The sequence below is a fragment of the Rhincodon typus genome, chromosome 22 (assembly GCF_021869965.1).
Source record: "Rhincodon typus isolate 14 chromosome 22, sRhiTyp1.1, whole genome shotgun sequence".
NCBI lineage: Eukaryota > Metazoa > Chordata > Chondrichthyes > Orectolobiformes > Rhincodontidae > Rhincodon > Rhincodon typus.
In genome coordinates, this window is record NC_063353.1 from 18,113,662 (window position 1) to 18,126,644 (window position 12,983).

A 12,983-nucleotide genomic window follows, 5' to 3' on the forward strand; every position below is an offset into this window, starting at 1 on the left:
TGTTGACTGTTATTGTGGAGGAGGTGCAGTTACCTATCCTCACTGATGGTGGCCTATGGGTCAGAAAGCTGAGGATCCAGCTGCAGAGGGCAGAGCTGAGACCAAGGTGTCTCAGTTTAGAAATCAGTCTGGAGGGGATAATGGTGTTGACTACAGCTCAGCCTTCAATGAGGAGTCTGACGTAGGTGTCTTTGTTGTCCAGGTGTTCCAGCGATGAGTGCAGGGCTAGGGATATGGCATCCTCTGTGGATCTTTATGTCGGTCGGCAAATTGTAGGGGATCGAGGCAGGTTAGGAGACTGGAATTGATGTGGGCCATGACAAGCCTCTTGAAGCACTTCAATAATCATGAAGTCAGAGCTATTGGGCAGTAGTCATTAAGGCACACTGCATGTGCTTTCTTAGGTATGTGGATGATGGTGGTCTTCTTGAAGCACCTGGGGACTTTGGCTTTTAGGAGGGAGAGGTTGAAGATGTCGGTGAATACCTCTGCCTATTGGTTCACACAGCATCTAAGTGCTCAGCCAGGGACACCATCAGGGCCCATCACTTTCCTTGGGTTGACTCCCAGGAAGACCAATCTGACTTCTGACGCGGCGACAGAGAGAACCAGTGTATCTGGGGCTGTCGGGACAGGCATTGCCATGCCGGTGGTATTCTGCTCAAACCGAGCGTAGAAAGCATTGAGTGCATCAGGAAGGGATGTGTCATTTTTGGCTATCTTACACTGTTTGATTTTGTAAACCGTAATGTCGTTTAGGCCTTGCCATAGACAACGGGAGTCTGTTTGGTAGGTCTGGGCCTCTAACTTGGCCTCCCCGATAGCTTTGTGGAGGTCATATCTGGATTTTCTGTATTTGTCTAGGTCACCCGACTTGAATGCTGCACGTCTGGTCTTCAGTAGAGACTGGATTTCCTGGTTCATCCAAGGTTTACGGTGGGGAAAACTCGGATTGACTTCCTTGGCATACAGTCCTCCACGCATTCACTAATAAGTCAGTGATGGTGGTGGCGTGCTCATCGACGTTTTCAGTTTAACGCTTGAACACGGTCCAGACCACTGAGTCCAAGCAGTCCCGGAGACGGTCTTCCGCTGCCTCGGACCAGCATTGTACTTCTTTTCATGAAAGATTCTCCCGTTTCAGCTTCAGCTTGTAAGCTGGGAGGAGGAACGCAGTGCTGTGATCGGATTTTCCGAAGTGTGGGTGGAGAATTGAGCGGTAGGCATCTTTGATGGTCGTGTCGTAGTGGTCTCGAATGTTCAGTCCTCTGGTGGGGCAGTAGGCTACCTTTTTTAATGATACATATCCACCCACCTGAGATGGACAGCAAGAACCTGGTTGGTAGAAGACTGACTGTGATCACCAGCTATCAAATTAAATGTAATGAAATAGCAGGATGACTTTTCAACATCAATGAGACCAACAATAACACCACAGCCAAGCTCAACACTCTCACAACAAGTGAAGTGAACTGTCTGCTAGTGGAATTATAATCCAGGAGAATGTGAAATGGTCCCTCTGTAATGGGCATTGCTGTTATCTGTTATCTAGCACATCTTTTTCAGCAGCTATTCATTCATCGCACAGAGCTCCACTAATCCGTCAAGCCAACATAATGTTCTGCAATGTCCTTCTGTTGCCAACCTTACAGCTGCAATGTAAATGGTGGTCCATCAGCCATAGTTAGCTGGGCCTCCTGCAGACTGGTGAGCTTTTTTTTTGTCCACCCCATTGCATAGACTAATAAGTTATCCAAAAGGCTGCCAAACAATGCCAGGGTTCCAGATATTCTATCTGAAAATTAGCAGATACAGCTCTCAGTTACCAGATCTGCTGCACACTCAGACACAAGGCTTCTATTCCCTCCTCAGAGGGACATACTCATGTGGAAATGGATTTAACCAATTTAGTTTGCACTAGGCTTTTTTCTCATGACAATCAACAATTTCGACAGCAAACCAAGGAAGGAGTGTTAAACCTCACAATGATGTACATGAAAACTGACAGTATTGAAGAATGTCCTTTACCCTGCAGTGGAAACTGCTGCAGTCATAACGGATATCTAACGCAGACGCTCTAAAGTTCAGCCTCCTGTTCAGGAGAAAATTTATGCTGTGCAATGTACTATTTATTAATAGCAGCGCTGCACGCAGAGTCAAGATCAATTATAGTTCGAGGCAGTGGAGCATTTCTACCTCATTTCCTTCCTTTAAGACAATTTCTTAAATTCTGATCAAGCTTTTAGTCATCCAAGCCAGTATTTCCTTATGTGAACATATCAAATTTGTGATGATTCAGGACCTTAAAAAGGTGCCACATCAGAGGACCACGAGAAGAAGGAAAAGGTGTACAGCATTTGGCCCCTCGAGCCTGCTCCACCATTCGCTAGGACCATGGCTGATCCAACATTATTCACATCCACTTTCTTGCATTTTCCCTGTAACCCACGATTCTTGACTATCTCAGCCTTAATGATACATAAGGAATCTACCCCTATAGTTCTCCGTGGCAAGGAGCTACAAGCTCTCAACTCCTCATTTCAGTCTTAAATTGGTGCCACTTTCTTCTGAGACTATGCCCTTTGATAGTAGGCTCTCCCAAAAGGGAAAAACATCCTCTCAGCATTTACTGTGTCAAGCCCCTTAAGAATTCTACATGTCTCAATGAGAGATCACCTCTCATTGTTGTAAACTCCAGTCAGTAGACTCCCAACCTGTATAGTCTTTGCTCATAAGACAATCCCTCCATACCAGGCATCATCCTCATGAACCTTCTCTGAATTGCCTCCACTGAAATTATTCCCCAAATAAGGGAACCAAAACTGTAGTCCAGGTGTGGTCTCACCAGCACGTTGTACAGCTGCAGTAAGATGTCCCCACTCTTACACTCCAACCACCTTTGAAATAAGAGCCTACATTCCATTAGCTTTCCAGATTCCCTGCCACATTTGTGTGTTGGCTTTCTGTGTTTCATTTACAAGTACCCCCAAGTCCCTTTGTGTTGCAGCTTTCTGCAGTTTTCTTTACTTAAATAATGCTGTTCTTTTGCACTCCTTTCCAAAATGAACAACTTCACATTTTCACACATCATAATCCATCTGCCAACTTTTTGCCCACTTATTTAACCTATCAATATCTTTCTGTAAACTGTTTGTATCCACCTCGCAACCTGCCTTTATCAGTTTGTGTCAGCTGCAAATTTGGCTACAGTATATTTGCTTCGTCCCTCCAAAGCGTCAATACATTGTAAACAGTTATGGCCCCAGCATTGATCTCTACGTAACCCCACTGGTCACAGATTGCCAACCTAAAAAAGAACCCCTTAACCTCACTCACTGTGTTCTACCCCTGAGCTAATTTTCAATCCAGGCCAATATATCACCTCCAAAACAGTGGGCTGTTATCTTAGGACTTACCTTTTGTGAGGTACCTTGCCAAATGCCTTCTGGAAATCCTAACTCAATACATCTATTGGTTGTCCTTTATCTGCTCTGGTTGAGACCCCCATCAAAAGTAATAAATTAATCAGACACGACTTCCCTTTCATGAAGCCATGCTGAATTTGCTGGATTAGATCATGTTTTCTTAAAATGTTCTGCTTTACTTCCTTAATAGTCGAGTCCAATACTTCTCCAACAATAGATGTTAGGCTAATTGGTTTATAGTTATCCAATTTTTGCATCCCTTGTTTTTGAATAGGCTGTCACATTGGCAGTTTTCCAATCCTCTGGTACTTCTCCAGATTCCAAGGGGTTTTGTAAAATTACAACTATCTCTGAATCCACTATCTCTGAAGCTACCTCTTTTAGGATCCTGGGAAACAGGCCATCAGGATCAGGGGGCTTACTTGCCTTTAGACCCATTAGTTTGTTCACACAGTTGTTATTGCTGTCACTACATAGTTGTGTTAATAGGTTTAGAAAGTACATTTGCGAAGTCAAATTGAGAGAAATTTCAGGTAATTAAACACTAAAAAGCTCATTGTGCCATCTTAGAAAAAAGTAATAACGCTGAGGATAGGTTGCATCAATCCAACTTGTGAATGGAAAACCTGAATCCAACTTTAATGAATCCCTTTAAGTCAGCTTGTTTAAATAAAGGAACCAACAGAGTCACAATTTTACACTGCTGTTACTCTATTTTAAATATTTTTTGATACGCTGCATAAACAAATCGAATAGAAGGTCAAGGATGAATGTAATTGTAAAACATTAGATGTTGCATGAAGAGAGATACAAGAGGGCACTAATGTATGGAACAATGGATGGAGACAGTGGAGTGAATAAATTAAGTCCAATGGTTTTCCTGTACCACAGATCGATCAGAGTGCAGCTTCCCAGTAGTCTGGCAATGCTGTCCAACTTATGAAGATCCACCTTTTGATCTCCTGCACAAGAAACAATTGATCTTTCACTCTCTGTGGTCCTGAGTAGAATGCTGTTTCGAGGATCAGCACAGGATCCATGGATGAATGGCCTCTTTTCTGCACTACAAGGGTTCTAATGATCCTATGAAAGCCAACTACACTGATTTTGGTTGCGTTCTGCCACCCTGGCAGTTTTCTTGCACATTTTAATGGCCATTAAGAGGAGACTTTGCACTGGAGCAACAGATTGACCTAGAATCAGGAAGGCCAAGCATGCTTGTCCCATTCTCCCAACAGACCACAAATCCACAGGAGGCTATTTAATCAGGAGCATCAGACTCCGCTCCTACGCATCTCTCTCCTCCGTTACCCACCATGCCAGTATGGTTCGTTCAAACGTGGTTTCTTTAACTGAGCCAATGCTTCATAGGAGAGTTATAGTGCCACTGCTTCTAACACCACTTACCAAATGGGGTCCTATGATGAGACTACCTCTAACCTATCCATTTGCCAAGCCCCAAAGCGGACTTTGAACTTCCATCTGAACCTGGAGGTGCTGCCCATAACTCAGCCTTCTGTTCAAGTGCTAATTGCGTTCCATCCTCCTGCCCACAATTTGAGTCAAACAGAAGAGCGAAGCAACATAGAACAAAATGACAAATTAAACAAGACAGGCACAGAGAAAGGAACAGCAGAATTCAGAGGTCGCAGAGTGATAGCACAGTGCAATTATGTGTTATAACTGAACTGCAGTACTGTAATAGCTTTTAATTATAGAGACTGCAACGGGAATAACTTAAATTTATCCGAAATGGAGCCTGTATTGGTTGGCTGGTAGATTTCATAGCTATAATTAATAATTACTAGCTTTAATACCACAAATTTAGTACTGTCACCATCATATTTAAATCATAGAGATGTTGAATGATACAGCACAGAAGGCTGCATTTTGACCCATCTTTCCAAAGCTTACTCTTTGGTAGAATTGTCCAATTAATCCCACTCCCTTGCTCTTTTCCCAAAGTCTTGTTAATGTTTTCTCATTAAATATTTATCCAATTTTCTTTTTGAAAGTTACTAACTTCAAGCTGTGCATTCTGGAACACAGCAACGTGGTTTATAAAAATACATTTCTCGTCACCCGAGGTTCTTTCACCGAATCATCTTGAACCTGTGCCCTTTAGTTCCTGTCCCTTCTATCTCTGAACAGCTTTTCCTTATTTACTTTGGAAGAATCACTTGTCACTGGTGAATAATTTGATCGAAGCCTTAAGAACATACCAAAGAGGAATAGTCCATTCAGACGCATGAGCCTGTTCTGCCATTTGATGTGATCACAGCTAATCTCATCTCAGCCTCAACTCCACTTTCCTGCCCATTCTCCATGCTCCTTCAACCTATTACTAATTAAAATTCTCTCTCCTCCAAAGCTTTATTCAACGTTCCAGCATCCACCAGACTCTAGTGTGAATTCTACAGATTCAGGACTTTTTGAGAGAAGTAATTTCTCCTCATCTGTGTTTTAGATGTGCCATTCCTTATCCTCAGACTCTCTAATTTTCTCTGCTCCAAACACAATCCCAGCTTGTCCAGTGCGTCTAAATAACTGACTGACATTTCTGATTCCTGGTACCATTCTTCACAGAGAGTCATAGAGGTCTAAAGAACAGCAAAAGGCCCTTCAGTCCATCAAATATGTGCCAGTCAAAAACATCCACCTAACATTCTAATCTCATTTTCCAGGACTTGGAATCCCAAGAGCTCTCCTAAATAGTGCTTAAATGTTGACGGTTTCTGCCTCACTCGTCAGTGAGTTCCAGACTCCTACCACCTTCAGTGAAAAAAATTTCCTCGTTTTCTTTAAACCTTCTGCCCCTTGTCTTAAATCTGTGCCTCCTGGTCATAGATCCTTCCACCAAGGGGAAAAAGTTCCTTCCTGTCTACCCCTCATAATTTTATACATCTGAATCATGTCTTTCCTCAGTTTCTTCTACTCCAAGTAAACACCATCAGTCTGTCCATTCTTTCTTCACAGCTAAAACTCTCCAGCCCAGGCAACATCCTGCTAAATATCCTCTGCAACTCTCCAGTGCAATCATATCCCTCTAATAACGTGGATTCTTGAACTGCACACAATACTCTCTAGGTGGTCTAAACAACTTGCATACAATTCCAGCGTAAGCTCCCTGTTCTTAAACTCTTTGCCTCGGCTAATGAAGGTAGTAAATTTGAGTTACCATTTTTTATAATCATAAATAAGCAAAAACGTTCATCTTGGGTCAAAACGCTCCAACCATTCAAAATTGAACCATCATTTATGGAAATATATTTTACCCAGTAAACAGACAACATTTTAATCTTAATGTCTCAACGGTTTAAAATTTCTACGCTTTTGAAGCCACAAGAATTAAATTCAATGCAACAGAAGGAAAGAAGATGAGCACCTGAGCAATTATTCGCTCTTCATCCTGGTACGTTTTAGTTCCGAATACATCGACTACCTTCATTCGTTCCCCTAGCTTAGGATTTGAAACAATCAATTTGTTATTGGTTGCACAGTTTCACACAAGTATGAACAAGTTTGAAATGCAGAATATTGCAGATGCTGGAAATCCGAAACAAAAAGATAGAAAAAAAGTTGGAAATACTCACCAGGTTATGGCAGCATCCATGGACAGAAACAGAGTAAATACTTCAGGCCTGTGATTCTTTCCCAGTTCTGATGAAAGGGCACAGACCCGAAACTTTAATGCTACCTTCTTCTCCACAGAGACCGTCAGAACCTGCTCAGTATTTTCACTACTTTCCATTTTTACTTATGATTAATTTTGACCTCAAGCCTATTTTGTCAATAGTTTCCGAAAGAAATTGGTGAATAATAAATATTTATTCCTTAAATCTGTTCTCAGTATTTCAATCAAGAAATACATAATCTGAAACAAAGCTGAATTCTGGGAAGCCCAGATTTGTCAGCTGTATCAATTTACATGAATTAAATTTTTTTTTTGTTTTGTTTTTAAAACTCAGAACAAAGCTCAAAAGGACAAAATTATAGTTTCAATAGATTATCCAAACACAATTCATTAATATAATGAAACAAAGAACTGCAGATACCAGAGATTTGAAACAAAAACAGAAGTGTTCGAGAAACTCAGCAGATTTGGAGCATCTGTGGAGAAAAAAAACAGAGCTAGCATCCAAAGTCAAGTAAGCCTTCATTAGAACTGAAAGTAGCTGGGAAATGGTGGGATTTCTGACGATGATGAGGACATGGGGTGTGGAGATGTGTGGTTATATGAACTGTGAGTTAATGGATTTGTCATGGATATCAGTGGCCAGCCTAACCCTCGAAAGGTAAATGTGAAGATTTATACTCAAGATAATTGTAGAAGTCAACTGTGGTTAACAGGGCTGTCAGCCATGTTCGACCCACGTCTCATCCTTCTGCCCTCCCCACTTCCCTTCCCTCCCTTGTCCTCATCTTCCACTCCAACAACCGCCATATCCAAAGGATCATTTCCACCACCTCCAGACACATTCCCCTCCTCTGCTGTCCCTTGTCAGTCCCATTCTAGAGGGAGTGTTCCCACCAACACATGCTGTTCAATTGCTCCCCCACTCCCAACAGCTCCTCAAATCCCCTTGGCTTTTCCAGAAGGTGCAACATTTGCCAGTTTACCTCCTTCCTCGTCATCCAAGGCCCCAGATACATCTTCCAAGTGAAGTATCAATTTACCTGCACTTCATTCAATCTAGCCTACTGTATTTGCTACTCACAACGTACATTGGGAAGATGAAATGCAGACTTGGTGACAGCATTGTGGAACAGTTCTGCTCTCTGTAAAAACGACTGAGCTTCCAGTTGCCTGCCACTTCAACCCACCATCACGTTCCCTTCCAACATTGCTGTCTCAAAGCTCAAAGCAAGCTGGAGGAATACCACCTCATCTTCTGCTTAAATACCTTACAGCCCTCAGGACTCAACACCTACCTCCATGTTTGCTACCCACCCCATATCCCAGGCCCTGTTCTGTTCCCAACACAGCCAGTGCATTTTTAACTATTCACACTTCCCGTTAGCAGGCAGAAATTACTTCTTTCCCAGCTTACTTACTGTCAGTAATTCCTCAGTCTGCTTCTGTTTCTTCCTCTCTCTTTCTGGGTGCCATCTCAGTCTATACAACTCACTCCTTTGTCTTCTCCTGAGCCACCCACTCTCAACCTCAACTCCAACCTAAACCCCAACATCAACATAACTACCATCCTTTCCCAGCTGCTTTCACTTCTATTGGAGGGTCACTGGAATCAAAACATTCACTCTATTTTTCTCTTCACAAATGCTGCCAGACCCACTGAGTTTCTCTAGCACTTTCAGTTTCTGTCACAATTCACTGGTACATGGAATCAAAATTCGCAAATAAAAAAAATTACTTACTTCTAGTGATTTTAGAAGGGGCAGCGACTGGACAAATTCTTCATACAATTTCCTCTTTTTGGCATTGTTTTTGACAATAATTCTACGAAACGTTGTCCTGTCCTAAAAAATTGTACCTAGTTAAAAATTTATGCAGCCAATTTAAAACAGCAGAATTGTTTTCAGTTTTATTAATGTGCAAACTTTCTTGAACGCTTCAATCAAATTTCACCAGCTAGTATATAGTGGAGTACAATATGCTAACACAAATCAGCAAAAATTAGGTAAAATTCCTTTTCCCTATTGAATTCACTACCTTACCTTGGTCGTCCCAAACATATCAGCAATGCCAAAGTTAGCCACAAGATGGCGCACATCAATAGCCTACTGCACATCTCCCTCCAGGTGGAAAAGTGCCTCAAGTCACTGGATTTGATATTGAAAACAGGGCTGAATATATATCTCATTGCCACGGAGCTACTTCTCCGAGAAAATTTTAGGTTTCACGCACTAAGACAGCATTAGTTCAAGTGCCTAACTATCATCATTATCCTTTATAGTCTATATTTTCTTTGTCCTGCTTTCATTACAATACAACATATTTTACTAACGTTCCTCTAGTTGTCTCCAATGGACAGCTAAATTTACGCTCTGTAACAGTAACATATCTCGAATAATGGCTTCCCCTCCCACCTCCCCACTACAGGACCGAACATCCTGGACCACTGCTAAACAACCAAAGACGGCTACCGCTCCATCCCCTGTCCACACTTTGGAAAATCAGATCACAACATTGTTTTCCTCCAGCCCGCTTACAAGCAGAAACTGAGAGGGGAGGATCCTTTGCACAAAGAAATACAATGCTGGTCCAAGGCAGTGGAAGAGCATCTCCAGGATTGCTTGGACTCAGTGGACTGGACCGTATTCCAGTACTCAGCAGACAACTTAGAAAAGTACGCAACCACTGTGACAGAGGTAATTAGCAAAAAGAAGTCAATCTAGGTATTCCCCAACCGGAAACCTTGGATGAACCGGAAAATCCATTCCCTACTGAAGGCCAGGCATACACCATTCAGGCTGGATGACACAGACCTATAAAGGAAATCCAGATATGACCTCCTCAAAGCCATCAGAGATGCCAAGAGGCACTACCAGATCAAGTTAGAGGCCCAAAACCAACCATACAGACTCCCGCTGCCTGTGGTAATGCCTAAACAACATAAATGGGACACAAAATGAAGCCAAGGAAGGTAGCAGACAAAGATGCGCTCAATGCTTGGTTAGAGCAGAATGGCAGCAGCATGGTGTCATCTGCCCCAACAGCCCTTGACACATCTGTTCCCTCCATCACTGCTGCAGACATCAGCACGGTCTTCCTGGGAGTCAACACAAGCAAAGCAACGGGCCTGGACAGAGTCCCCGGCCATGCACTTAGATCCTGTGCAGACCAGATGTCAGAGGTATTCACTGACATCTTTAACCTTGACCTCCTACAAGCTGAAGTCCCCACCTGTTCAATAAGACCACCATCATTCCAGTACATGCAACGTGCCTTAATGACTACCGCCCAGTGGCTCTGACCCCCATAATCATGAAGTGCTTCGAGAGGCTGGTTGTGGCCCACATCAACTCCAGTCTCCCTGCCCACCTCAATTCCCTGCAATTTGCCAACATGTCAGGTCCACAGCAGATGCCATTTCCCCAGTCCTGCACTCATCCCTGGAACATCTGGACAACAAGGACACCTGCTCATCGACTACAGCTCCGCCTCCAACACCATTATCCCTTTCAGACAAAACTTTAAGACCTAGGTCTCGGCTCTGCACCTGGATCCTCAGCTTTCTGACCCACAGACTGCAATCAGTGAGGATAGAATACATCACCTCCTCCACACTAACACTCAATGCATCCTTAGTGGACTCCAGTGTTAGCAGCCCCCAACTATACTCCCTGTACACCCAAGACTGTGTTGCCAAATTCTGAATGAACGGCATCTACAAGTTTGCTGATGACACTACTGTGGCAGGATGGATATCAAACAACGATGAGTCAGAATACAGAAAGGACATAGAGGGCTTGGTGACATGGTGCAACATCTCTCTCAATGTCAGCAAAACTAAAGGTCTGATCACTGACTTCAGAAAGGAGAACACGCCCCCATCTACATCAACAGAGCAGAGGTTGACAGGGTTGAGACCGTAAGAAGTTCTTAGGAGTGACGATAACCAACGGCCTGTCCTGGACCTCCCATATAGATGTGACAGCCAAGAAGTCAAAAGGACGCCTCTTCTTCCCCAGGCGGTGCAGGAGATTTGGCATGTCCATAAGGACAGCTACACCATACAAAGTATACTGTCCTGCTAAGCCAACTGTTCTGCCCAGGACCCTGAGAAACTACAGAAGGGTGTATGCACAGCCCAGAACATCATGGAAGCCAACTTCCCATCTATGGACTCCATTTGTGCCTCTCATTGCCACAGAAAGGCTGCCAACATCAAAGACCCATCCCACCCCTGTAATGCTCTCCTACAACCTCTTCCATCAGGCAGAAGTTACAGAAGCTTGAATACATGCACCAACAGGTTCAGGAACAGCTTCTTCCCTACCATTATTAGGCTGATGAATGGACTCTAACTTCAAATAGTGCTGATCTTGTTAATGCTGTCCTCGCCTCCTGCACGTCCTACATGGTGTAACCTGTATGCCTTACTCTGTCCAAGTATTTTTCACTTTATGATCTGTATGTCCTTGCTTACTATGGTCTGCCTGTACTGCCCACAAACAAAGCTTTTCACTGTACTTAGGTCCAAGTGACAATGAAATCAAATCAATCAATCACTGTTATACTTAGCAAAGATTTCATCTTTAACTGCTGATTGTTCTTTCACTATTTAAAATGGTGCTCATAAAGATGTTGTTTGAACACACAACCATTTTGTTTTCCTATTTGACTCACTAGCCACTTCCAAGTCACGCACTATCTTGAACATGTTTTCATTCTGCCATTGGCACTGGCTCAAAAATCTGGCCTCCCTACCAAATATTGCTGAAGCATCATCAGGCCAAATACTTAAGTGGATCTAGGAGAAATGCACCAAAGTGAGTGATAAATGACCTTGCCATGGTTTCATGCAGTCATGCAGGAAAAAAAAACCCAATATTTTTCTACCACTTCTGTACTGTCAGATGACCCATTGCACTCCAAGCTGCCATTAAGCCAGAATTTTCCATGTACAATATGTCAAAAATATGGAAGAGCATTGTACCACATACTGAGCATTTTAGGACCAGTAGGGTAATCTGACACTATTATGCAGAATCTTTAAATATTCATTCTATTTTAATGGGCTGGTTTCAATTCAGTGAATAATTGCTTTCAGATGGATAACTGTTATAAGATTTTCAGTTTTTCAACATGTCGTGTACTGAACTTCACTGACTGGACAACACAAAATGCATTTATTTATAAAATCCAAAAGTTTGTGAACACTTACCAGACCCCACAGTGCTCCAACGGAGGTAGCAATGATGGTAGCTGCTCTGGGAGTATTATACATCAATGCCAGCTCACCAAAGCTGCCACGATTATCATAGGTACCAACACATCTTTGCATTCCATCCACATTGACAAATATATTGTACGTTCCCCTGTGAAATGTCAACAATGATCTGTATTAAAGAAATGCTTCCTCGCATTTCAAAAGCAAATAAACCTGGTTTAAATCAGATATTTGCAACAAAAAATAATTCAGGATTACCATAGGCTCTGAATTGCTGGGGAATGCACCTAATCAGGCAAGCAGTTATGTCAGAGCCGGTTTTGAAAAAAAAACAATTCAAGCTCTTCTGAGGTTGTCTGAAAATGGCATAGCACGCACCCCAACTCTCCTGGTGGAACTGCTTCCCTTCCGAAGCTTCAGGCCCTCTGACTGGGCTGGCAGTCTGAAGAACCCAGTAGCATGCTTAATTGGACAGCAGAGGCAGAGACACTCAACAGGAGTTGTCTCCCATAGGATCAGGCTAATACAAGCGCCTCCAGCAAGTGCAGAGTGACGACCAGGAAATGGAGCATAAATACCCTAATTTATAAACGTATAAAACTAGTGCAGAAATGGACAGTTCAGCTTCTCAAGTCTGCCTCACTGTTCAGTAAGATCATGGCTGTAACAATTTCATATTCCCATCTTATCCCCAATAACCCTG

General features: G+C 42.8%; 1 protein-coding gene across 2 annotated transcripts in view; it reads right to left on the reverse strand.

The window, feature by feature from the left end:
* Positions 1–12,983, reverse strand: part of LOC109915583 (cAMP-dependent protein kinase type II-beta regulatory subunit-like) — a 91,016-nt gene that overhangs the window by 17,701 nt on the left and 60,332 nt on the right. For both annotated transcript variants that reach the window (XM_048610083.1, XM_048610084.1), the window contains exons 6-8: positions 12,275–12,428; positions 8,802–8,903; positions 6,811–6,885 (exon numbers count right to left, since the gene is read on the reverse strand). In XM_048610083.1, the coding sequence (XP_048466040.1) occupies positions 6,811–6,885; positions 8,802–8,903; positions 12,275–12,428 (331 nt within the window). The remainder of the gene's footprint in view (positions 1–6,810; positions 6,886–8,801; positions 8,904–12,274; positions 12,429–12,983) is intronic.